Consider the following 26,053-nt stretch of genomic DNA (forward strand, 5'->3'; position numbering starts at 1 on the left):
AATGATCCAGTTGTCCTTGTATTCTCTTACTGGCCTCCCCTTTCCCTGGTGCAGTGCTTCGAAGGGCAACCATCAAAAGGAGCCGGACAGAGGCCATGACTCGAGACTCCAGTGATGAGCACTGTGTTGATATCTCCTCTGTGGGTGAGTGGAACCAGTGAGATCTGCCTTTTCTTCTCTGAATCCCCCATAAAAAGGAAAGTGCTGTTTTTTGAGGAGCATCACAAAGAGGAAGAGAATCCAGAGAATCCAGAACTTAGGAACTGTCATTAGGGAAAGGCATGGGAATCTAATCTAGATGACAATGACTTACAGAAAGAAACGGACTTGCAGATACCTTACCATGCAACATGGGGTTCAGGGCTAAGAGTCCAACCCAGATTCTTCAAGTGTGGCAGAGAGATCCCATTTGCATATATATCCATCTCGCCAGGATGTGATCATGAGAACCCACTCTGGGATATTGTCAAAGGCTCCTGAGGACCTCTTGCTTCTAGTGACCCCCGCTGGAGAACCTGCAGTCAACTGCTTAACCATAGTAGCACCCACCTGTTTCCATCACCTACTTCCATGTGCTGTTTAAGCAAATTCCTACTGACAGCCCTTTAAAATGACTGATATTCAAACCCAGGTTTTCTTTTAGAGATTCTGACTGATGGTGGATCTTTCTTCCTTAGCAACATGGAAGGGTCTCTCTTCATCCTTAAAAGCAAAAGAGGTGTACAGAGGTCACTGCTACTTCAGGCTGCCAGTAGTAGAAACATCACAAGTGTGCAGAACAATTCCAGTGCCTGAAACATATTTAAAAGGAACGGCCAACCTGTTACCATCATATTAGGATTCAAGACACTGGGTGTATGCCCGGTGTCCTGCCCAGGGGATCTTTCAATTTCCTAAGACTGAGAGTTCCCAGCGAGGAAAACAGGGATCCCTGGTGTGGAAACTACTTACTTAGCCCGTAAGATGGGGATTCCCCAGGCCTGCGACATGGTGGTCATCCAGCCCTGGGGCAGAAGCTGCCCCCCTTGCCCTTTGATGCCCCCTTGCCATGGAGGGTGTTCTGTTTTGCAGCCTCAACCTCCCTCCTTGCTTCTCTCTACGTAGGCACACCTCTTGCCCGAGCCAGCATCAAAAGTGCAAAAGTAGACGGGGCTTCCTACTTCCGGCACAAGGAAAGGCTTCTGCGCATCTCCATCCGCCACATGGTTAAATCCCAGGTGTTTTACTGGATTGTGCTGAGCCTCGTGGCCCTCAACACTGCTTGTGTGGCCATCGTCCATCACAACCAGCCCCCGTGGCTCACGCACCTCCTCTGTAAGTGAATGGAGACTGCTGGCTCTCAGAGGGGAGCTCTCCTGGCGTGTGAACGTGAGAGAGCCAGGCATCTTGCTGCACCTGGCAGCAGTTCGGTCCACCCAGAGTTCCGCCTCTGTGCACTGTAAGGGAGGCCAGAGTAGTCCTCCAGAGAGTGGGATTGCCACATGACCATTTGCAAATGGCATTCAGTATTGAATCAGATAAACGAATCTTTGCTGATGAGCAACAAGATGTGTCCTACCTTGGGTGCTCTAAAGAGGCTCAGTGGTATGGGGGTTTGGGTTGCCAAAGTCCTGGGGAGAAAGTTCTTAGGGCAGTGGAGGCCTCTGCTAGGCCATAAAAGGGACTTTCAGGTCAGCTCTGGGTAAGGCTGTGACTGGGTGTGAGTGAGGCTGCGGGAAGCTGTGTGTTGGGCTAATCCAGCTCTTCTGTCAGAGCCACCAGTGAAGCCCCTTCTTTCTCTCCCGAGAGCCGTCTACTGCTTAAAGAGCAGTGGCAACCCCCCATTGAAAGAGCAGAGCTGATCTGTGGAGCGTGCCTGGGACTCCTTGTGCGTCAGAGCATATTCAGACGTCCTTACATTTTACCTGGCACTGACCTATGGGGTCCTAGAGCACCCTTGCATGTGCTGAGGGCTCCTCTGTAGGGGTGGGGTGCTGGGTGGGCTTGGGGGTGCAGGAGCCCACACTGCCTGTGGAACAAATGCTTTTGATACTTTCAGACTATGCAGAATTTTTGTTCCTGGGACTCTTCCTCTTGGAGATGTCCCTGAAGATGTACGGCATGGGGCCTCGCCTTTATTTTCACTCCTCATTCAACTGCTTTGATTTCGGGGTAAGTGCTGGGGAGCCTGCCTGTCCTTCTGGCGGGCAGTTTAAGACAAGCATCTTGCTCCACTGCTCAGCATGGAGCCCCAAAATCAGAATTTATAAAAGGGGGCTGGCCAGGATTAGTTCAGGGAGGTCAGGAATGAGTGAATCCTTGCCATACAGGGTTTGTTTGGGTTTTTTGAAAAGCTGCTTTGTTTTCAAGTGTTTTATTGAAATATAACACATACACCATAGAGTGCCTACTTAGGTGTATAGCTTAATGAATTTTACAAAGCTACCCATAGCCAAAGTTTTGAACCACTTATTATCTCGGAGGAAGCCTAGGAGAGAAGGACAAAGCACTTGATTCCAGAAGGTGGTTCACTACAAAAGAGAAGCTTATATATTTGGGTTTTTTTTTTCAGTTCAGGTTAAAATTGGGAAAATTACCTAGGTATACTGTCATATAAACACATACGTGCATATGCACACACACAGTCATATTAGCAAGTCCCCACATTGTTTCATCCAGTGTCCACTTCCTAAATAATATTGATGCACAGGCGTGTGCATTGCTAACGGATTGCGGGGTGCTCTCATGTTTGAACTCCACTCCTCTCAGGAGGCCCAGCCACTCTACTATGAGTCAGGAGCTAGTGGTCCCTTTTCCACATGAGTAAATTTTGTGTGCAAGTCCACAGAGTCACTAGCAGCAGAACTAGGTCACAAAACTTTGGTTCCTGAACCTCTTTTCTTTCCACCAAACCCACTTCTTTTTCTGCCAAATCTTCAGTTAGGTGCGAACGACTTTGAGCACTTGCCAGTGTGCATTTTAACTTGGAACATATGCTTCTGGGTGCAGGCAATTTTCAGGCGTAACAACCAGGGAAAGACCATTTTAACCTTAGCTTCCTCATATTCATCCTTCTCAGTATTGCTGTGAGGAATGATTTTTGTTACTTCTCTTAGTGCAGTATGTAGAATATAGTAGGCATTCAATAAATATCTGATGAAAACAGAAAACAAATTGAATTATTAATTTGACCTTGCCACTTCGTGTAGCAATCAGATAGATCCTGTGCTCACAAGTAGTACCATCACATAGGGTATATGGGACCTTAGGGACTGAGAGGTGTTTAATCTGTAGGAGATTGAAACATACTTGTGAGCTCTGAATTCTAGGACAGTGAGGGGATGCTGACCTTCTCTGAGATTTTTATATTGGAATGCAGTTTGTATGAGTTCGGATTTGTTTCCTTGCTTTGAGTACCATTCCTCTGTTTATCAAAGGTGTTGTACCGTAAGAAAAGTTAGGGCTATCCGATTTGTGCAGAAACAGTGGCTGGCTCTTGTAGTTTTCCCCGAGGACAGAATAGCAGTCAGGAAATCAATCTGCAGGTTGAAGGAGTAAAGTTAACAAGGGGCGTGGAGAGCAGTGGGGAGGGAGGTGGTGGTCTTCCTTTGGGGGGCAGCCTTCACAAATGGGTAGTCCTTTTGGAGGTGGGCTGGGTGGGGAGAGACAGTTCTGATGGCACTGTCAATACGCCACCAGGCTGCTCCTCTTGCCTCATTGTCCTCTCACTGTTGCTGGGTCTGGCTCTTTAGGTCACAGTGGGAAGTATCTTTGAAGTGGTCTGGGCCATCTTCAGACCTGGTACCTCTTTTGGAATCAGTGTCTTGAGAGCTCTCCGGCTTCTAAGAATATTTAAAATAACCAAGTAAGTGATCAGAATCTCGACTTTTCCGAATCACCTTTGAAAATGGAAATTTATCTCTACCTTATTATATTTCCTTCCATCCCATCTCCCCCGAGATCACATGTCCCCACCCCAACTCCATTCTTTAGCTCCCCCTCCTTCTCCAAACATCAAATCAGAAAAATGTCCATGATGCCAGACCCCATACCATGTTCCCAAGCAGAGCCACCTGTCCTTGGAATATACAAATGCGGCTTATTTCACAGACCACCAGGCAGATTTCTGGCTGGCCTGGAGGGGGATTTGTTCACTGTTTTAATGTTGTCTGGGTTTCATAGGTACTGGGCATCCCTACGGAACTTGGTGGTCTCCTTGATGAGTTCCATGAAGTCTATCATCAGTTTGCTGTTCCTCCTCTTCCTCTTCATCGTTGTCTTTGCTCTCCTAGGAATGCAGCTATTTGGAGGCAGGTAAGTGCCAGTGAGCTTTCCATCCAAAGGAGCCTTAAAACCCTGCCTCAGCCTGGTCACTAATTTGATCACCATGTTACCACCTTGTTTGCCCTAGTTCATGGCCCAAAGCAACCACTGAGTGTATGCATGGAACAAATGTCTCTCTTTTAATCTTTCTGCATGGTTACAGGTTTCTGCTGTTGCTGAAATGTACAGCATGTACAAATGTACAGCCCAAACCCCATCTCATTTACCCATGCCCTTCAAAGGGCACAATCCATCCATAGTAGTCACTGGTACCATCTTCATAAGTTACATGGAAAGAGGGGGATGTGGGAAAGGAGAAAAGAAGTGAAGCAAATGGCATAATCTTGGGAGGCGGAAACTTAGTGTGTGAAGTTTTCATTCTATTCTTCTCTCTGAATTTCCTTCTCAGGTTTAACTTCAATGATGGGACGCCTTCGGCAAACTTTGACACCTTCCCTGCAGCCATCATGACTGTATTCCAGGTATGAGGCCAACTGGCAGTTAAAAAATGTTCTGGAGGACCCTTGGAGTGAACATGCAAGATGATGATGTCTTAGGAGGATCCTGTTTTCCTCTCTGGGCTCCTTGCAAGCAACTGGTACTCTTACTAATTGAATAATCATCACCACATTAATTCCTAGGATTTCTGTACATCTGTTTTTTACCAATAATAGAAGAGCTCTATTGTGATGACCTCACTGGCCTTCTCTGTACACTTGTGTGTTTGTAAGAGGTATTAAGTCAAAGATGTTTAGTAGCATATGGTTTTCTGAAATTGGAAGCATCTTCTAACCCATGTGTCCATTTAATGAAGCAACTTTTCCACCCCCTCACCCTTCAAATAGCACTTTTAAATCATCAGGGAAAACTCAAAATCAGTAATGTCTTAGAGCTAAAGAAAAGCACTGTTTAGCCAGAATCTGAGGCTAAACCAGAACCAGGGTTTCCAGAACTGGAGCCCACGAGCCTCTTTCCAATAATGCTGATGGCTCAGGAACTGAATCTTGGCAGCTCTGAGGATACGGACAGTGACCAGACCACCTGATCTGCGTGACCCCCACAGGCCTGGCAAAGATGAAAGTGGGTGGGACTCTGTAATTTGAGAAGAGAAACTTTCCTTTTGAGGCTCTCCTTCCATTTCAGTGCCTAAAATTCTCTTCTGTATTAGAAGAAAGTTTAGGATCATTCAATGGGAGTGACTTCTGTTTCCTCCCTGGCAGGATGGGCAAGCAAGGGCAGTGATGGAAAAGACCTAAACCCAGCGTTTTCCCCTTTACATTGGCCTCATTTTCTTGACCACCCCAGGTCTCTGACTTGCCTGTCATTTGCTTTGTTTAGATCCTGACAGGTGAGGACTGGAATGAGGTGATGTACAATGGGATCCGCTCCCAGGGTGGGGTCAGCTCAGGCATGTGGTCGGCTATCTATTTCATTGTGCTCACCTTGTTTGGAAACTGTATCCTTTTTAAGATGCTCCTCTTTGTGCTGCCTACCTGCCTGGACCAGCATTTGAGGAGGAGAAGGAAGGGGAGAAACGTGGGAGAGAGTGGTAGAGATGGGGGTAGCATTGGTATGGACATTGCTCAGTGTACTAAGAGAAACAAGGGTCCTGGTCTTAAGGACCTTGTACACTAGTTGGGTAAAGAGATAATTATAAACAAGGTAGAATAGCATTCACATTTGTAGCATACACAACTCAAAATGTATGAGCTCTTATATAGACTGGTTGGAGACACTGTGAGCTCAGGAAAATCGGAGAGGACTGAGATCATTGTCAGTTGAAACCGTGGCCAGATTATAATACTAATAAATTAACTACATGTTAATATAGAACAGAGCCTGTCACATAGTAAGATCTCAAAAATGTCAGTATTATGATTAACCCCAGTACTCCTAAGCAGAGCTAACACTTGCTGTGTTTGTGTTATTCATGAGACCCTGTACTCAAAGCTTTATACACTATTTCATCTAATCCTTACCTTACACAACCAAGAAGAAATAATTTGATCAGAGCCAAATTTTTAAATTTTTTAAAGGGAGACTAGAAACCAAGTCCATTTAATTCCAAAACCCATGCTTGCTCACAGGCTCTAGACCAGGAAGATTTAGGTTTTAATCCCAGCAGTTCTGCTTACCAGCTCTGTGATCTTGGGAAAGCCACTCAGTCTTTCTGAGCTTCAAGTTTTCACATTTGAAAGAAGAATAACAATATTTACCTCCTGGGTTAGTGGTGAATAGTAAATGAGTTAACGTATTTGAATGTACCTTACAAATTGCAAACTTCCACACCATCATTAGATGCCCAGGAGGAGGGGGACTTGCCTTGAAGGGATTGGTGAGTAAAAAAGGAGAGCCATGTGATAACGTATTTTTGCTTTTTCCATAGTCTTACAGAGAAGACGTGTCCGTTTAGGTTTTCTTCCCCCAGATCTTCTAGGGACCAGAGAAGACAATAACATAAACATGAGAAACCCATGTAAAAAACACTAGGCAGTGAGGCACAGAAATGGGAGGCCAGTTTGGCACAATGGCACTTTAATTGTCCTGTTACCCTGGGGTAGTCAGACCTGGCCTTTTATGCTAGAGCCGGTTCCGTGTTCCACAACCCACGGGCCTCAAAAACAGTTGGAAAATTGGGACATCAGCGGTTAGAGCACAGAATAGAAATGGGTTCCATAATGATCTTGTATGCTCTGTGACCTTTTGTTCATGAAATATGGAAGCCTTCCAGGAAAAGAAAGAGAGGAGTAAGTTAGCATTCCAGCTTTGAGAGATGGCCACTGATGCGGCTGTGGAATCTCATTTCTTTTCATCTTTCAGGGTAGGATAGCGTGATTGGTCTAAGCGGGCTTCAATCCCAGCTGCCCAGAAAGGAGAGATGAGCTCCTACATTGTGCCCCCAAGCTCATCTTATTCAGTAATGGTGTATTCGATACTGCTGTGAGTAGAGGCTTTAGTGTCCAAAAGCCTCCTCACTCCATCTTGTCCTCTGAGGTCGTTTGATTGAGGTATTTCTTTATCCTGTGCAGACACATGATTTATGTGGAAGGAGGGAGACATTCTCCTTCAAACAGAGCTGTGTGGTATCTCCTTCCCTTCTCCCACTACCCCTCAGTCTTCTGTTCCTGCTCGTGTCCCAGCGGGGAAAGACATGGCGATGCCCCTCCCAACCTTGCTGAATCCTTTAGGTTTTCTTACTTGCCCACCCTTAACTCATCACCCCAGACACGCTGCTGAATGTATTCTTGGCCATTGCTGTGGACAATCTGGCCAATGCCCAGGAGCTGACCAAGGTAAGCACTGTTCTGGGGGGACCCGGTGGTTCCCTAGTGCCCTTGGGTGCCCTCTGGCCTCCCGGGCTCTCCAAAAGTCTGCGTTACCTGTGGGAGCTCCCGCCACACTCCCATGAGGGAAGCCAAGTTCACTTTCACTGAGTCTGGGGAGCCTCAGAGCAGCCTGGGTCTCTCTTAAGATGCAGGAGGTAATCAGTTAATCACTGCAAGCCTTCCAAGCCATACTTAGCAGAATTCTGACCTGGAAAAGCAAACAGCAAACAAAAACCCCCTGAGAAGCCTCACCTCTGGTCCCGTGACCTATGGCTGTGTGGCCTCCCATCTGTGCCTTTCCTTTTCTGGGTTTGAGGGTGAGAAAGGCTGGAAACACCACAGTTCTGAAACCAAGGCTGCTGGGTATTCAGTGCCCAGGATTATCCTGGGGAAGTGTCAGTGAAGCCAGACACTACATTTCTTGAAGAACTGTTTTTTTTCCTTGGAGTCATCTCTGCAGCAGCAGAGGCAATGCTAAATGCAGTGGGATGGCCTAGGGTGAACACTCCTCCCCACATAGTTTCAGTTGGGGCAGAGGCACGCAGCATCCTAGTGATGCTCCTGAGCCTCTTCTGTGTGTTCTGCAACGTGCTGCCTGCTCCTTTCTCCATCCCTGGGCTCTTCCATCTGCATGATATGGTAGGGAATGATGCCAACTTTAGTACCTAAAAGCTGAGTGGGAGTCTTATGTGTGCTACTTACTGGCTCTGTGAGTTTGTGCTAGAGCCCCAGTCTCCATTATCTTCAGTTTCTTCATCTGTAAAATAGGAATGATCTATCTGCCTTCTATACCTCACAGGATAACTGCAAGGGTCTTGTAAAGCAGTGCATGTGAAAACCAGAGCGGGCTATGAAGATGTGTCCGTTCTTAGTGGTTCTAGTCATTTTACCTGAACTGGTTCTCCTTGGTATCATCCCATAGCAGGGACACTTACAAGTCAGAATGTGGGTGAGAGGAGGTTTCTGCCTGAACACCCAGGCTGTACATGATGGAGTACAGCCTTAGCACTTTACTGCAGAGGGCGCTGCCTGGAAGGGCGCTGTTCCGCCCCTTCCAGACTCTGCAGAATATGTGAGAAGTGTGGGCCTTGGTCTCCGATCCCCCAGAGCCATGACCAACTCAGCTGGGGTTTGGGGCTGATTTCCACGGCCCTCCTGAGGAATTGTGGGGCAGGGTAGAGACAGAACTGGCGGCCACACCAGAGTAGAGAAGGCTGCGCTCTCCCAAGGGGTCTGGCCCTGGCCATCTGAGGTGCCAAGGCCATCTGTCTTGTTTAACATCTTCCCCAGCTTTCCTCACTTCACCTGGCCTCCAGAACTTCTGGAGAGAGCCAAGAACGCTGAACTCCTTCATGGCGGTCCCAGACAAAGCCATCTCTACTTTGTATCTAGGATGAGCAGGAAGAAGAGGAGGCCTTCAACCAGAAACATGCACTGCAGAAGGCCAAGGAGGTCAGCCCGATGTCTGCACCCAACATGCCTTCCCTCGAGTGAGTCGGCTGTCCCCACTTCACTGACCCCTGGGCGCCTGTACTAACAGCCAATTCATCAACTCAAAAACTGGTTCTTATTGAAGGGCATGTGCTCCATGCCCAGAAATGTCTACAGCAGTGAGCAAGACAGAATCTCTGTCTCATGGAGCTTTTATTTCAATGAGCGAGATAAATAATTTACACACACAAATAATTTTAGATGGTGATAATTGCTATCAAATAAATAAGATAATAAGGCAGAGGTAACAACATTGGATAGAATACCTTCAGGCAATCCAGGAGGGGTTCTCTGAGGAGGTGATAAATTTAAGTGAAGACCTAAATATGTAGAAGGCAGTCATTGTGACATTGTGAAGGAAGAACATTCCCCAGCAAGGTCCAGTATGGGCAGTGTGTAGTGAGCAAGCAGGAATGGAAGCGGACGAGGCCAGGGAGGTCACGAAGGCCCAGGTGAAGGATTTTAGCTTTTGTGATTGCAATCATGGGAGGATCCAAAGTAGAAGGACGAGTGTGACATGATTTTCACTTTCAAAAGGTCACTGTGCTCCATGAAGAATGAATTGTAGGGGCCAAGAGTAGAGGCAGGGAGGCAGCTTTTAAAGCAGATGAGAGATGATGGTAATTTGGATCATGGTAACATTGGAGGAGATGAGAAGTAGTCCCATTCAGTCTGTGCTTTGGAGGGAGAACCAATGAGACGAACTAATGTACTCAATGTTCTGGGAGCGGGAATGGAAAGCAGAGGGAACACCCATTCCTCCCAGGTTTTAAATTCTGAAGCCTAAGCACCTGGGCAAATGGTGGGTATTTAGAGAGAGCCTGGAGAATGGTGGAAATCCAAGGTTTGTTTTGGCTCTATTAAATATGATATGCCTATAAGACATCCAAGTGAAGATGCTGAATGGGCCATTGATCACATGAGTCTGAAGCTTAGAAGAAAAGTTAGGGTTAGAAATAAAGATTGGGGGGCCATTTGCATGTGGGTGGCATTTAAGCTGTCAGCATGGGTGAGCTGACCAGGGAGAGCTGGGGTGGAGAAGAGGGGGGCTAAGGACAGAGGCCTTGAGGTCTGTTGGACAAGAAGCCTGCAGAGGGGACTGATGGGAGGCAGCCAGGAGGTGGAAGAGAACAAGGAAGCAAGGGGTCCTGAGACCTGGAGAAGAAAACTCCTGAGGCAGGCAGGAGCGGACAAATTCTGGTGAGAGATCACGTAGGATGACAGAAAGGGGACCTTCGTTTTTGGCAAAGCAAAAGCTATTTGTAACCTTACAAAAGCAGTTTCCGTGACCCAGAGGGAGCAGAGGCCAATTAGAGTAGATTAGGAAGAGAGATGGGAGGTGATGAAGAGCAGCTGGTGTAAACTCTTTAAGGATCCATCCAGGACCTCTAGTTGCTGGTAGAACTTGCCAGCCTGACTTCTGTGTGGGACTCGAGGAAGGTATTAGAGGCTGAGAAATGACTGCAAAACCACAAAATTCCTGTTGTTCCTCCTGGGCCTGTGTGAGGTGAACAGCCCTGAGGTATTGATGGGGAGGATCTGAGACCCCCCAGGAGGTGGAACTCTGTTCTGGCACCAGACCGCATCATCCGTTACTTGAAGCTGGTAAGGGAGGAGCCCTTTCTACCCAAAGCTCGTATGAAAGGTCCTGAGTGTCCACTGCCTGGACATTCCAGGGCTGATGGGAGCCTCCCCTACGAGGTCATCATCTTGCACCTGCCTTTCAAAATTGAAAGCCTCTGGGCCCCTTCCCCATGAGCAAGAAATACAACTCACCCCCAAATTCATTAAAGTTTGATAGAGACAGAACAACTTTTCATCTCTAGAATATTTTCCAGGGCTTAAGTAGTTTGTACCCAACCTTCCCTACACTCATGATTGTAGGTTAGAAAAACACATGCACAGGTATGCAAACATACTGATGGGTGGAGCTGGCTGCCACTTAGGAGGGGGTAGCTCTATGTATGAAGACGAGGAAGTCAGGGAGGGGAGTGGGTTTGGAGATGTGGGTTGGAAGATGCTTGGTCCAGAGCAGAAACACCCTATTCACGGAACCAAAGAGTGAATGAGACACGGGGAGGCGTAGGGCTGCGGGCATTGAGTGTGTGTGTGTGTGTATGTGTGTGTGTCTGGGCACAGTGAGCGGAAGAAGGTGCAGTAACCATCCCAGAGGAGCAGAGCCCCAGGCTTTGTTTGCAGGGCCCGCGTGCCAGGTGGGTGCCGCTGGCCGGAATCACATCAGCGTGTGTGTGTGTGTGCACTGCTTGGAGCACAGGCGAGGCAACTAATTTGAGACTGAGTCAAAGTGTGGCTGTCTTTAGAGAAACATGGAAAGAGCACCACCTCAAGCCCTGAGGCCCAAGTGCCCATCCTCGTCCTGTCCCTCATGTGTCCTCTGACCTTGGAGAGATAACCACTTAAGACCTCAGTATCCCTGTTCCCATCTTTGGAATGGGAAGAATACCAACTGCCTTTCCTGACCCATGCGTGACTCGGGGTATGTGTGAGGTCATGTATGCATGAGTTGGAGATACGTGGATGCTCTGCTGGTGATTTTAGGTATGAAGGTATGTTAATGATTCCAATGTGCTGTGAACTTGGGTCTTTAAGTGGAGAAACGCAGAGGAGTTTGAAGTGTGCGTCTGATTTGTGTGGGAATTAGTAGTTGGGTCTCTCGTTTGCTTGGCCTGTGTGTGTGTGCAAGAGACAGAGACTTCTTCCATATTCTTACACTCATAACACATGCACTCTGCATGGCTGGTATATGAATATTGGAGAATTTACAAGTAGATGGTAGAAAGTGCCTTTCCTTGTGGGTGTGCCTGCTGCCCGTCTAGACTGTGCTTCTATTTCTATTTCTACTTGCTACCCAAGCTTCTTGGCACGACCACCGCATGTGCACCTCATTGTGTCACAGCTGCCCATGCTGAGGGTGCATTCAGTTGGGGAGCTCACAGACACCCCCATAGTGGTGCCCGTATCTGCTCCGTGGGTGCTTGTGTGCACTGCGCCTCTTCCAGACACCAAGTGAGGCTCAGCCTGCCCGCCTCTGCTCCCTCAGCCCACCCGTGTATCAGGCTCCTCTGGGACGAGGGACACAGCAATCGAGCAGTGCTGTTGTACCTCCCAGCATGTTCTCCATTGGTAGGTGTCAATTTTACCAGGGAAGAAGCAGTATCTGCCACCCTCCTGGGTCCAGTCAGGGCCCTTCAGTCTAGGTTGGCTCCATTGGCCCAGGAACTGAGCACTGACCTTGGCTGACAGCTTCATATTTCCTGGAGTTTGTTTGCCTGTGTGGGTGATGCCTACACCTTGCCACTCTGACATTCCATGGACCTTGTTTTGAAAGGACACAGCATGTGTGTGTCCATAGAAGATATTTTTCCCTGTGCAAGGCTAAGAATATGAGTACTATGTTGTACCCAGCTGAACAGATTGAGTCTTCAAGACCTCTAGCCACGGCCACTGCACTCCACAAATGCAGGGGATACCACTCACCTCCTGAAGTAATACCACTCACCTCCTGAAGTACACAGATGACGGCCCATGGAGTGCTGGCCCTGCCTGTGGTCGTGGGCTACTTAGTGGCTTGATGGTGCGCATGGCAGAGCACTTGTTACCTGCATGCTCTGTGAGTTTGGAGTGATGAGCTCAGGAATCACACCCATGTGAATATCCTAGAAATGATTGGGGGAGATACAGCTCTTCGTCCAAGTTCACAGGGTTTCCAAAGTAGGTCTCTGAAGGATGTTTAGGTGAAAGCGTGAGTGCCAGTGGAGCATGACGATTAAGCATCTGAAGCTAGATACTCTCTGAAATGATATATCCTCTGTGTCTCTGCATGTGTGCTTCAAAAAATAGATGCGCGTGTTTGCGTATCGCAAGGAATCAAAAGCCACCCCCTTAAAGAGTTGCAGGTCGGGAGTCCAAAGAGGGGAGCAGGCATGTGGAGAATGTATGGGCATGTAGGGGACTCTGTCCTTTCCCTGGAAATTGGCTGGTGGCTGTGGGGCTTGTGGTTCTGAGAGGTTGGGGTGAACTGAACCTGTTCGTTTTTCTTTCCCAGAAGAGACAGAAGGAGAAGACACCACATGTCGATGTGGGAGCCACGCAGCAGCCACCTGTATGTGTGTACCGGTTTGCGTGTTTGTGAGTGGTTACGTGTGGGTGTGGGGACACTGTGTCTTTGTCCTTCTCGTGGACAAAGTGGTACAGGGTGTGCATGTCAGCGTGTGCTGTGGTGTGTGCGCACGTGTTCCGTGCACATGGTTTGTGGACATGCCCCTCTGTACCTTTCAGCCTGTGCTTATATCAGTGTGCGTCTAAGGTATGTGATCATTTGCGTTGTTTGCTCTTCTGTGGGCCTGTGAGTGGGCATGTGTCTGTGTGGATAGCTCACGTTGGTGGATGTACCTTTCACATAGGTGGTGTGTACAGCCACATGTGGGCCTCAGTGAGGGTGCGTGTGGCACATGTGAGTGTTCCCTTAACAGTTCATGGGTGTGCGCCCACAGACACATGCAGGTGAAGGAGTAGGTGACTGCCCTCTGCCTGCTGCCCCTGTGAACCCCCTCCTGCGTGCTCTCCTGTGTGTGTCACATTTGTGTGTTCCTACTGCCTTGTGAATGCTCATCTAGGCCCCTAAGCTGAAATGTTCAAGAGTGGTTTGGAGTATGACTGCACAGCCAGTCTGTGGCATTTTCAGCTGCTGTGAAGAAGAGCCCACAGCACTTTTGAGGGTGATGTTGGGCTTCCTGTAACATGGGCTGCCTGCTCCCGTTATCAATCACCCTTTGATGGTATCTGACCATTGTAATTCTCAGCCCCTGTTGTCCCAGGCTGTACTCTGAGAGGGAAGGGAGAGGGAGAGGGAGAACCGGAGGAAGGAAGGTCTCTGGCCTGAATTAAGGGCAATGATGGGCACAGAGTGGGTAAGGTTTGTACCCTGAAAGCAAAGGGAAGCAGGGGAGTGAAGCCCTGGTGAGCCTCTGTATTGCTGCCCCCCAAGCCCAGGGCACAGGGAACTCAATCCTGGCTGATCCCCACTCTGCCTCTCCATGACTGCCGAGCAGGGATTGGAGTGCAAAACCCCACGGCCTGGGAGGCACTAGTCTGAGCCCCTGCCCATGCGCGGCACACTCCGCTCCTGCGTCTCTCTGTGCTTCCTGTCTGCAGGTCCCGGGCTCTCGCATTTGCTGCCCCACCATGTGTTCCGCCCTTTCCCATGGCCGCTGAGGGCTGGCTGATGCCCTGTGGCTGCCCCCACTGGCCTTCGGTGGCCGGGCTCTGACCTAGCCCTGCCCTTTCCCCTTTGCCAGGCGGGAGCGGAGGCGCCGACACCACATGTCAGTGTGGGAGCAGCGCACCAGCCAGCTGAGGAGGCACATGCAGATGTCCAGCCAGGAGGCCCTCAACAAAGAGGAGGCCCCGCCCATGAACCCCCTCAATCCCCTCAACCCCTTGAGCCCCCTCAACCCACTCAATGCCCACCCCAGCCTCTACCGGAGACCCAGGCCCATCGAGGGCCTGGGCCTGGGCCTAGGCCTCGAGAGATGCGAGGAGGAGCGTGTCAGCCGCGGGGGGTCCCTCAAGGGGCCTGGAGGGAACCTGGACAACCAGAGGAGCCCCTTGTCGCTTGGCAAACGGGAGCCGCCGTGGCTGGCCAGGCCCTGCCACGGGAACTGTGACCCGACCCAGCCGGAGGTTGGGGGCGGGGAGACCGTGGTGACCTTCGAGGACCGGGCCAGGCACAGGCAGAGCCAGCGGCGCAGCCGGCACCGCCGGGTCAGGACGGAAGGCAAGGAGCCCTCCTCCACCTCCCGGAGCAGGTCTGCCAGCCAGGAGCGGAGTCTGGATGAAGGCGTGCCCACCGAGGGGGAGAAGGACCACGAGCCCAGGGGCAGCCACGGGGGCAAGGAGCCCACCATCCAGGAAGAAGAGAGAGCCCAGGGCCTGAGGAGGTAAATTAGTTCACCAGAGGCACGTAACATAGCTGGTGTTAGAGATTCTTCAAAATAAGATTTCTGAGCCTCAGTTCCCCGTTTGTAAAATGGAGAGGCTGCAAATGCACTCTCTGTAAGGTATGTGTACATGTGACAGATGGTGGGATCTGTCTCCCTGAAAACCAGGTTCTGTTCTGGGGCACCTCCTGTTGGGAGCGGGTCATGGATGGATGGACGGACATAGGACCGTGGACACTGCCCATGGGTCTTAACTCCTCTGCCTGGCTGATGGAGCTGGGAGGCCGCAGATGCCACGTGCTCCCCAGCAGGATGGCTTGGGCTCCCCTCACCTGTCCCTCTTGCCAGGCACACCAGCTATCTTGGGACAGCTTCTTTAGATCTGAGTGCCACCTGTCCCCTCTCTTTGCAGGACCAACAGTCTGATGGTGCCCAGAGGCTCCGGGCTGGCAGGGGCCCTCGATGAGGCCCACACACCCCTCGTCCTGCCTGAACCAGAGCTGGAAGTGGGGAAGGATGCGGCGCTGATGGAGCAGGAGCCGGAGGGCAGCAGCGAGCAAGCCCTGCTGGGGGATGTGCAGCTTGACATGGGCCGGGCCATCAGCCAGAGTGAGCCCGACCTCTCCTGCGTCACGGCCAATACGGACAAGGCCACCACTGAGAGCACCAGCGTCGCCGTCACCATCCCCGACATGGGCCCGTTGGTGGACTCGACCGTGGTGCACAGTGAGAACACAATCCTGTCCTCTCCCCCACACTGCCCATCCCACCTGGGCTGGGGAGAGTCGTGGCTCGGGGGTCATCCCAGTAAAGCTGCGTGGAGAATCCCACAAGCAGGATAAATTCATTCTTCAACACACAAAAATAGCCACAATTTTAACCCAGGAAAAATCAGTCTGGATTTTTAATCTTAAGTTCTGCCTCTAAAATTTCCCTAAGCCTTTGGCCTCTGTGACCACCTTAGAGTCCTCCAAGAGATCACATGTGATTCAGTAGTCAGTTATGTATTCAGCTATTTGATTTGTGGGGGAATATCTAACAGCGTTCTCTTGGGCCTCTCAGGCGCTCTGCCTCTAACGAATAGGGAACCTCACGGAGTGGATGACCTGGCTCTGCTCAGTGCCAGTCCTCTGAGAACCTGGGTCTCTGGAGGCCTCAGTTTGACGTCTGCTATATGACAGCATTGAACTGGGTGACTTCTGAGGCCTTTCCCTGTACTAACATTTTATGAATCTATTACTTTTACCTAGTCTGTGTCTCCTAGGAGCTTTTAGTCACGCATCCTCTCATAAGCATCCTTTCACAGGACCTCAGGCAACAGATGTTCACCTACCAGATCTTAAACAGAAACACCGCACAAAAAGCACTTATCCTATGGGCTACCCTGTCCTGTCCTGTCCCCACCCCCATCTTCCTCCCCTAACTCCACCCCTCCCTGTATTAATCCTGCTGCCCCTGGTCACTGAACTGTGACTCCAGGCTTCCACCCTTGCCTTTTTTCCTCCCTGACTTTCCATACTTTTCTCTTTTCACAGGTCGGTCCTCTCACTCTATTTTTCTTTGTTCCACTTCCCCATCTCCATTCCTCTACCTTCTCTAAACTCAACATGCCAATACTAGTCTAAAAAGTGACATCTCCCCTGTCTGGCACTCCTGGGCATGTCTCAGGATCATCTCTCAGTGTCTGTTTAATTTTATACTCTAATAAATAAGTATTTGGGACCCTCTTTTGTGAGAAACAACATTAAGAAAATTTGGTCCTTGCCTCTGGGGCAAGTCATGGCTTTGGTAGGAGGTAAGAACCTGCTGTCAGAGGGCTTTTGGAAGGACCTGGAAGGGGCCAGAACCACAGAGTTTGCTGCTTGCACATGGTTCCAGAGCAAAGTCATTCACTGAATGGGATCCGGGGGAAAGGTTCCCTGGGGGTCCTGCCCCACTCCGACAGCCTGGGCCTCTCTGCCGCTTCACCCACACTGGGGCTTGCACATGGGACCCGAGAGTACTCTGCTCACTTGCTGGCTCCTTGTCCCTCTCAATCCTGGAAGGCTGCCATGGACCCACATTCGCATGAATATTGCATTCTCGTTTCTACGTTAATCATGACTAGAAAAAGGACAGTCAGAAAGGCAGCCGCAAACAGAGTAATGATTTCTTAAAATCTTCCATTGCAGTGTGATTTCACTGGAAAGGATGTAGGATTTTGAATTAGGAATCTATACAAGCTATCTGACCTTGGGATAGGTACTTGAATTCTCTGAACTTCTGTTTTCCCATCTGTGTAATGGGAATAATACATGCCGCTTAGAGTCTATTGATTTGAAAATTCAGTAAGTGACTATATGCAAAGAATCCAGATTTTAGATATGAATAACCTTTGCCAATTAACAGAAACAACCATCCTCCTACCCAAGGAAACATGATCATTGTTATTTATATGGCAAAAAAGGCAGTACCACATAAAATTAGGGCAAGGGTAGGGCTGGGAAGAGAACAAGGACTTAACTCAGTGCAATCTAACCAAGGCCCCTCATGTTGGCAGGGCACCTTGCTAGGCACAGTCCTGTCACCCTTTCCTGTCTTTTTTATCCCATCCCCAGTGGCCAGTGAAGGGCATCACTCTCACATGTAGTGGGGTCTCTGAAGATTGCAACATGTTCCTCTTGCAGTTAGTAACAAGACCGATGGAGAAGCCAGTCCCTTGAAGGAGGCAGAGATCAAAGAGGATGAGGAAGAGGTGGAGAAGCCACAGCAGAAGAAGGAGAAACGTGAGACAGGCAAAGCCATGGTGCCCCACAGCTCGATGTTCATCTTCAGCACCACCAACCCGTAAGACATCCCCGCATCGCTCCCCCTTCAGTGCCCGGGAACAACCCGCATTTGAGCCAGGGCAGGTGTCGAGGGGAAGGAAGGATGAAGGTCTAGTCAACCTTCCTGATCCTTCTTGGGGGCATGCAGCCAGACATCTGAAGCATTTGGGGTGCCTCTATCTGAAGAGTCCTTTAAGACAGGGAAAGCCTGAGAAATGTCTCAAAGAAAGAACTCTTCACCTGTTCTTTGGTTAGTAAGTGAGATGGGTGGGATTGGAAAGAATGAAATCTACTTGGGATATGTTACCAAATATTTCAGAAGTGGGCAGAGCAGAGAAGATGGAGCCTCAAAGAGCTAGATCATCCATGGGAGTTTCAGTGTATTGGGGCCACTACCCTACCTGGAGATTTTTAAATGGGTGCGTTCATCGGAGCAGAGGTAGGGGCATGAGATGCAGGTGGCAGAGAAGAGTCTGGAAGGTTAGATTCAGGAAAGGTGGAATTTTGAAAGAGAAGCTGCCACCCGCCCTGGAAGTGAGCAAGATGTACACAGAGGACGGCATGTGAGACTAGGGAGACAAGAAGGCTTTCAGTGGCTCTGGGGCAGTGTCCAGGCAGGGCTCTGGGAAGGAAGGATCCAGAACTAGGGTATGTCAGACTACCTGAGGCCAGAATGCAGTCTGTAGAGAAGTCACCTTCATCAGAATACCTGAGGCTCATGGAAATCAGGACTCTTAGAATCAAGGTCTATTTTTATGTTTCTTGGTTCTTATGATTTCCTTTTTGTGCCCCACTTTCTGTACAGTGGGGGAGCAGACCTGAGATACAGTGGAAGACACCCTGAAGCCCCCTGAGTATATGTGGTCTGATGCTGGCTGCTCCCCATGGCTCAGACGTGCTCACAAATAATGCATCTTGGCTTGCATACTGCAGTGCAGCCTCGAGCCGATCTGATCACCTCCCCCACTGGGGCTTTAAAGCTAGGGCGGTGCCTGAGAAATTAAATTGTTCTCCCCACAGCTTCCTCTGGCCAGGGCCTGGCTGTCTGGAAGAGGCTGATGTGGGGGTGAGAGGTGGGAGTGGGGACAGGGATGGGGTTGAGGGGGAAGCAGAGCCAGCTCAGTGGGCTCACGCCCACCCACCCCGCAGGATCCGCCGGGCCTGCCACTACGTCGTGAACCTGCGCTACTTTGAGATGTGCATTCTCCTGGTGATTGCAGCCAGCAGCATCGCCCTGGCAGCCGAGGACCCCGTCCTGACCAACTCGGAGCGCAACAAAGTGGGTGCATGGGTGCACAGGGCTGTTGGCCAGCCTCCTTAGTGCCCTGGACCGACCCCGGCCCAGCCCTGCCCTGTCCCAGCATTAAAGCTGAACCAAGGAATGTTCATGGGGGGTGAGGAAGGACTGAGAACGTGCCCATCTGTGTTCCTCAGGGCAAAGTATAAGCCATTTCAAGACCTGTCTCCCCTTCCAGACCCCCAGGTTCCAGCCCCCCACATGCCTTCCTATTCCAGCCGAGGCCTTATACCCAGAGTTGGCAGGGCTTCTAAGGGAGACTGCAGTCACCCAGGGACTCGGATGTGGAGTCTGAAGGGGTCATGGGTGATGTGTGAAGCTGGGACTCTGCCATAGGCAGTTGAGACACCTGGAGGTCTCGTGTGGGTTGGGAGATGGGAGGATCGGGGCCTGACATGGACTACAGGTCCTGAGGGAGATGTCTGTGAGTCAATTCAGACCCAAGAAGGGAAGTTCAGGCCAAGGGGGGGAAGGGCCGAGGCCTGGCCCCCAGTCAGTGCCCACGGCGGCTCTTCTCCCTGCGTCCATCTAGCAACTATGTCCCATTTTGTTCTGAGGCAGAACTGTGTTGGGTTGGGTGGGCATGCAGGACTGTGACCATAGGCAGGAGTGTGTGTGTAGCCTGGGGGCCACACGTGACCCTCTTCCCCTCCACCACATGTGTCTTACAGGTCCTGAGGTACTTCGACTATGTTTTCACTGGCGTGTTCACCTTTGAGATGGTGATAAAGGTAAACACCTCTGGAGAGAACGTGGGCTGCAGGGTTTGGACGGGTCCCCTGAGACGGCTCCTCTAGTACAGAGCCCTTCCCCAGGGCTGTCACCTGATGGTTGGTGGCAGAACCTTAGCGGGGGCCCTGCCATCCCCTCCTCTGGCCTCAGAATCCTGAGGAAGCCTATCATGACACAACATGACAGCGTGCATCTCTTCAGACTGCTGCGGACCGGTGGACGCAGCCCGAGGAGGAGCCAGGCCTGCTCCTAGGCAGGCAGTGGGAGTGCAGAGAGGTGTGGGGACTGGACCCGCCTCCCCAGAGTGCTCCCCGAGTGGAGTCTGAGTCCGTGCCAAGGCAGTGGGTGAGGTAGGGGTGAGTCTTCCTGGACACCACCTAGTCCCAGCCACATGTGCTGCCCTCCAGGCTGCTCCCCCTGCCCACATTCCAGTCCTGCTCCCAGCTGCACCTACCTGGGATCTTGCCCATCTGTGCCTTTGTGGCCAAGCCTGGCACTTTGAGCCACTAATGAAACAAGGTATGTGGTAATGCTCAATGCTCTGTGGGAGCCAAGGAGTCCGACTGAACCCAGTGGCTGTGAGAAGGGTCCTCGGCTTCTTAGTTAGCGGAGAAGGCCTGCAGGACCTGCCGCCTGTTCTTCAGGCTCCCTACAGGGCTGGTGGTGGAGACCATGGCAGGGGAGGCAGTGCCATGGGGAGGCCAGAGCTCAGGGTGTGTTGCTGGCCCGCCCGGGCTCACCAGTGCCTGTCCTTCCCCTGCAGATGATAGACCAGGGCTTGATCCTGCAGGATGGCTCCTACTTCCGAGACCTGTGGAACATCCTGGACTTTGTGGTGGTGGTCGGAGCGTTGGTGGCCTTCGCTTTGGCGTAAGTAATTCTTTTCTTTTTCAAGCCCCCCCTCCCCTCCTGCCTGAGAAACAGTTGGCTCGGAGTGGTGTGAAAGAATGTTTCCCTGGAAATGTGCCCCCCATTCGTCCCAGCAGAGCTCCTTACAACTTCCACTCACATGCCCTCCATGGCGGGACTGGTGAAGAAGAAATGAGGTGGCACTAGGGAGAAGCCCAAGGCCCCCGAGCTCCTTTCCTAGAGATGCACAAGCATGTGCAGGCCCACCTGTGTGGGCAGGGCCTCCATGGGCTCACTGATTCTGTCAAAGGATCAGCTCGAAAGACAAATGCATAGCGTGCAGTGGAGCTGGGGGCCACAGAGTCCTGGGCACGGAGAGATTCTCTGCTCGTGAGCAGGGGTACCCAGAGCTTTTCCAGGGCATAAGAACCATGTTAATATGTTTAATTCCAGAAGGAAAGACTTTCCCAGCTTCCATTAATAACACACTTAGGACAACAGTCTTAAACCATTCAGATGACTACACCATGTGCATTACATTTGGGGAATTTTTTTCAGATGTTGATCCAGCTGTAGCAGGTTTTCAACCACATTCTGTCATTTCCTATGGAAACCAGCCAAGGAAAGGGCTCTCCTAGTCCCCCCAGGGTGTGGCTAGGAAATACACATGGTGTCAGGGCCTTTTCCCTGAGCCAATGTATCGAGTGCCCCCAGTGGATGACAGCATTTGGGGCCCTGTCTGACCTTGTTCTGCTGCCAGCACAGCTTCACCCTCTTGCGGGTGGCACAGTACAGCTCCAGCCTCTCTGACTACAAGTGGGGGCCAAGTCTCCTAAACAAGGCTGGCTGCCCTGTGTGACAGGGAGGAGGATAGCGTTCGGGAGCTGCTGTCATTGATGTCATTACAAAAGGGAAGGAACAAAACAACTCCATAGGTTTGCCCCCACCCAGGTCCAAGTGGTCAGGGGTCATCTGTCCCAGACACAGTCGCCTCCCACCCCTGTCCATTCTGGCAGAGAAAGAGGTAGGGTGAGAGTGAAGGAGGAATGTTCCTCAAATGGCCGAGGGCCGGACACTCTGTCCATAGGAGAGACAGAAGGTTCCCAGCTGTGCTAAGAAGTTAAGATTCCCCAGAACCTGGAAGTTGACTGTGTCCCTTGCTGTCCCAGCTGTGGTGGCCCTCCAAGGGAGAGCCAGTTTGGCAGTGGCTTGTGACCCTGTGCTAGGCTGGCAGTCAGGACCATTGCAGTGTTCTTGTCCCCATGTGTCCCAGTGCATTAGCCCATTAGAGTCACGTAGAATTACCTGCACCTTTCACAACAAGCTTCCTGTTAGATGTGGCGGAGCTGTTCCCAAGGAAATTTCACAAAAGCCTGATATTTTCCCAAGCATCTGGACCCTGTATGGATTCTCACAGCAGCATAAAAATAAAAGCAACTCTGACTCTACCAGGGAAACTCCCAGCTCCTCTTCTTCCTCCTCCTTGGGAAGAAATTTTAGTCTGCCTGTGTCCTAAGGAGGCCCATCTATTTTGTTAGAGGTAAATATCACACTTGAATTTTAAAAGGTCACGTTCCTTTCTCGTTTTATCAATTCATTTGCATATGGTGTTCACCATATTGTTTTCTTTCCTTTATTTTGATCTCAGTAAAGTAATGTGTCTCTCTTTGAAGAAATAAGGGACAAGGACAAAGAAGCATATAGGAAAGAACCCACCCCATCTTTAGAAAGAACCGAGCTCACTGGGGTGTGGCATGGGAGGATGGGTGTGAAGTTAGGCAGCCTGGTTGTGAATCCCTTCCCCTCTACTACCAGCTTCATGCCCTACAAGATATTACCTTGCACGATATTAACCCTCTTAACCTCAGCTCCTCACCTGTGAAATAGACAAAATGCTGTGCACAAAGCATGTAGCATAGGACCTGACATGGTGTGAGTGATCAATAAATATTAATTCTCTTCCTTATCCGACCATTCTACCATCACATCATGAGGTCCAAATAATGGAGCAAAGTATGTGTTGACACATAACATGTTCAAGTAGCTGAAAATGAATTGAAGCTGGTTTCTAAGACTTGGTTATTTTACCCACATATGCACAGCCCCTCCCCCCCACACACATCCTGCCTATGCCCATGTGCCTGGTACCCAGGCAGGTGCACTGGTGTCTGTAGAGAGGAGGTACATTTTAGAGAGAGCCACTGCGTGACTGCCCCGTGTCACAGTCCAGCTGCCCCTCCTCAGGTCCAGAGCCGTGAGAATGGACTAGAGGGTTGTCATCTGTCTTTTCTTCCTTTGTGGCCCTGAAACATGACGGTGCTGGCCTTGGTGCTGGTGGCAGCCCTGGAGCGGAAGCCTCTCTGTTGGTCCTCAGACCAGGTACAGGGAACCCCAAGAATCTCTGGTTCTGGGGTCCATGCTTATGTGATAGATTGAGAATTATGATCCATCACTTGCTTTTAGCAATGTCACTCCTTGAACTTGTTCTTCATCACTTTCAAAATGAAAATGCTACTTGCTCATCCTCCTCCATCTCCTCTCGCTCCTGTTAACATCCTTCCAAGCTTGCCATGCACATTTCCTCTCCCCTCCCCTCCGGCTCACGGAACAGCCCACTTCCCCTCTCCTCTGGCTCTCGTCACACTCACTGAGGTCACGTAATGCCTTCTCTTGCTACTGTGCCCATGCCGCCCAGCTCTGTTTTCTCCCTTTCTTCAGCAAGAGCACCAGAGAGTTCAGCTTTCCCATCACTTGGGGAGGGTTAGCCAGGGTACCACCTGCCACGGAGCCAGGGGCTGACAGCAGAGTGAAGCCCATGTCCCACTATGGGGCTGTGGTCAGGGGTTCAAGCCAATAGGAAGCCAAATATGGGTTTTCCTGCAGGCTTTTTAAGGAATGCCTTCCCTGTGGTTACAACTTGCATTGTTCTATCCCATCTACGTGCCCCTGGGAGTGTCCACCATTCCAATAACCTTACTCCCGCCCTGTCTCTTCTCGAAATTGAGCCTTGCCCTCCTGAAGTGTCTGCAAAGGCTGTTGCTGAGTTTGAGCAGACCTGATGGAGCTCGCCACAGTAACACTTCCATGGTTCCTCAGATGTCAGAGGTGACTTGGCATCCCTTCTACCACTGCCTTCTTAGAGCCCAGCCCAAGTCCCAAGAGCAACACTCCTAACCAAGGGGAGGGAATGGACTCTAACTGAATTTTCAAAGCAAGCTGCGAGGTCCCCTGAACCCTTCTCCTGCAGAGGTCTGCCCCTACATTCATGTATGTTTTCTACAAGCACATATGTTAATGCAGCAACTGAAAAGCAATCTCTCTCTATTGCTGTGTATCAGGTGAAGGGGTTCTTTATGTTTGGGGACTTTATTTTATAAGTGTAGGCATACCCGGGGATCATAAAATAAACTAAAAGCGACCCATATTGCCCCTTTCCTGTTCCTCCCAATCCTTTTACAGTATAAAATGTTTAGGAGAACACTCAGTCTCCTTACTGAAGCCTGGTGCCTTGTGAGGAAATGGGCACAGATTGGGCAGCAACTGGGCTTGTCCCCCCACATCCCACTGCCCTCCCAACACCCCACTTTCTGGACCATATGGAGACACAGAGTGTTTGCCAACTATAAATGTCCTACCTGTGCCTTCTCAGACTTTTCAGGAAAAGTCTGGTGAGTGACTGGGTCTATGAAACCTTTTTCTTTTATTTTTTTTTTTGTCTGACAAAGAGAGACTCTTCTGTCAAAGGGAGTAGTGATTTTATGCTGAAGGACCAGAAACTGCTTTTCCAGGTTTCCTCCTACCCTGGTGCTGTCACTTCTGCATCCCAGCCTCCTGGGTGGGAAAGCACGGATGGTTCCTGCCTTAGAATTTCTGGGTCTCTGAGCATCAGGCACATTTCCTCACCTTAGGGCACCAGCCCCTGGAGTCAGCTGACTTGGCCCCAAGTCATATGACCACTCTGCCCTACCGAGTTCATCAGCCTTAGGGGATTCTGCACAGAGATGGCAATGCTGCCCGGCCCTCGGGTTTTGTGTCTCAAGTGCTTAGTGAAGGAACTTGGCAGGACAGCCTCCAGGAGGCAGACAGTTCCGGGTTGACCTGCTCTTGGCAGTAAGCCCCAGCATGCATGTTTTTTGAGGAACACTGGCAAATGTGTTTTCTGTTACATGTACACATTGTCTGGGGTGTGAGTATGTGATCGTGTGCTCCTACCCAGACCCCTCATCCCCTTCATTTCCATTGTTCTGCATATTACTTGACTAGCTCAAGTCAAGTCACCAGATGAGCTATCCCAGGTTGGATTCCAAATAGTAAACTCACAACTTGTTGTGGTTTGTCAACAGAAACAGTTAAAAAGAAAAATAACTAGCAATTCTGCTCCCATGTCTTCCCCAAGATGGGGCCTTTGTATCAGTCAGAGTCCTACAGGCTTTCTGGTAGCTGGTGCCAGAGCCTCCCATTGCTCTTTGCTATCATAGCAGGGCACAAGGTAAGGCCAGGACTCCCAGAATGGGAGGATCTGAATCAGAACTACCCTCGGCCTTTCATTATTCTGCCCTTAGCCAGAAAGGAAAAACATGAGTCGGTCTGCATCTTGATGCAAGAAGGAACCAGAATTCTCACATTAACTTTCATTGAAATGGGTGGCTTTCCTCACACCTGACACTCTGCCCTAGTCTCTAAGGTGGGTAGGTCTTTTGAGCATGTTCAGAACCAGCCACAGCATCAGAGCTGGTTCTAAGTTCATTCAGTGAAATACATGGGTGCAGACAACTTTAGATTTGGAAGGATCCTAAGGAGTCACACAATATGGTCCTCCAGTTCTGGTTCTGCATTGGGACTTTGTGTTTGTGATGGCGTGGATGTGCTCACTGAGAAAGGAGTACCAGCCAGCACTTAAAATCCAATGCGTGTTCACGCTCAGTAGGGCGTAGTAACGGGAGGACAGATATCCACCCTACACCCGGCTGCCCCTTCCTCCTGTTCTTCTCTGCCTGCTGTGTCTGAGGCAGTCCCCCTCAATCCTCAAGCTTTGCGCTAGGGCTTCTTTCTTGACAACCCCCATTCTAGAACTGCAAAGGGGAGTCTCCCAAAGAAAGCCATGGCTCCACATCAGTCTTGCAGGGGGGAAAATGGAGTAGATAAAGTCCTGCCTCCTGCAAAGAAGACCCACTTAGCACTGAGCCAGATAGGCCATCCAGTTCCACTGCTCTGTGGAAGAGAATGAAGGATTACAGGTAAGTTTAGCCATCAGGTAGCCCATAACTGTGGGTTTAGTATGCCATCTGA

The 26,053-nt window shown here is 50.3% G+C and overlaps 1 protein-coding gene across 22 annotated transcripts in view; it reads left to right on the plus strand.

Moving 5' to 3' along the window:
• The window catches only part of CACNA1E (calcium voltage-gated channel subunit alpha1 E), a 581,675-nt gene that overhangs the window by 497,445 nt on the left and 58,177 nt on the right, over positions 1-26,053 (plus strand). For 20 of the 22 annotated variants that reach the window (XM_073216846.1, XM_073216856.1, XM_073216857.1 and 17 more), the window contains 16 exons: positions 55-144; positions 1,105-1,314; positions 2,039-2,151; positions 3,732-3,844; positions 4,162-4,293; positions 4,712-4,784; positions 5,641-5,758; positions 7,528-7,595; positions 9,021-9,118; positions 13,186-13,242; positions 14,438-15,079; positions 15,492-15,805; positions 17,746-17,905; positions 19,036-19,165; positions 19,855-19,914; positions 20,679-20,785. In XM_073216846.1, coding sequence (XP_073072947.1) covers positions 55-144; positions 1,105-1,314; positions 2,039-2,151; positions 3,732-3,844; positions 4,162-4,293; positions 4,712-4,784; positions 5,641-5,758; positions 7,528-7,595; positions 9,021-9,118; positions 13,186-13,242; positions 14,438-15,079; positions 15,492-15,805; positions 17,746-17,905; positions 19,036-19,165; positions 19,855-19,914; positions 20,679-20,785 — 2,485 coding nt within the window. The remainder of the gene's footprint in view (positions 1-54; positions 145-1,104; positions 1,315-2,038; positions 2,152-3,731; positions 3,845-4,161; positions 4,294-4,711; positions 4,785-5,640; positions 5,759-7,527; positions 7,596-9,020; positions 9,119-13,185; positions 13,243-14,437; positions 15,080-15,491; positions 15,806-17,745; positions 17,906-19,035; positions 19,166-19,854; positions 19,915-20,678; positions 20,786-26,053) is intronic. The other 2 variants (XM_073216860.1, XM_073216865.1) reach the window with 1 other exon arrangement.

This window comes from Manis javanica, chromosome 11, assembly GCF_040802235.1.
Source record: "Manis javanica isolate MJ-LG chromosome 11, MJ_LKY, whole genome shotgun sequence".
Classification (NCBI taxonomy): Eukaryota; Metazoa; Chordata; class Mammalia; order Pholidota; family Manidae; genus Manis; species Manis javanica.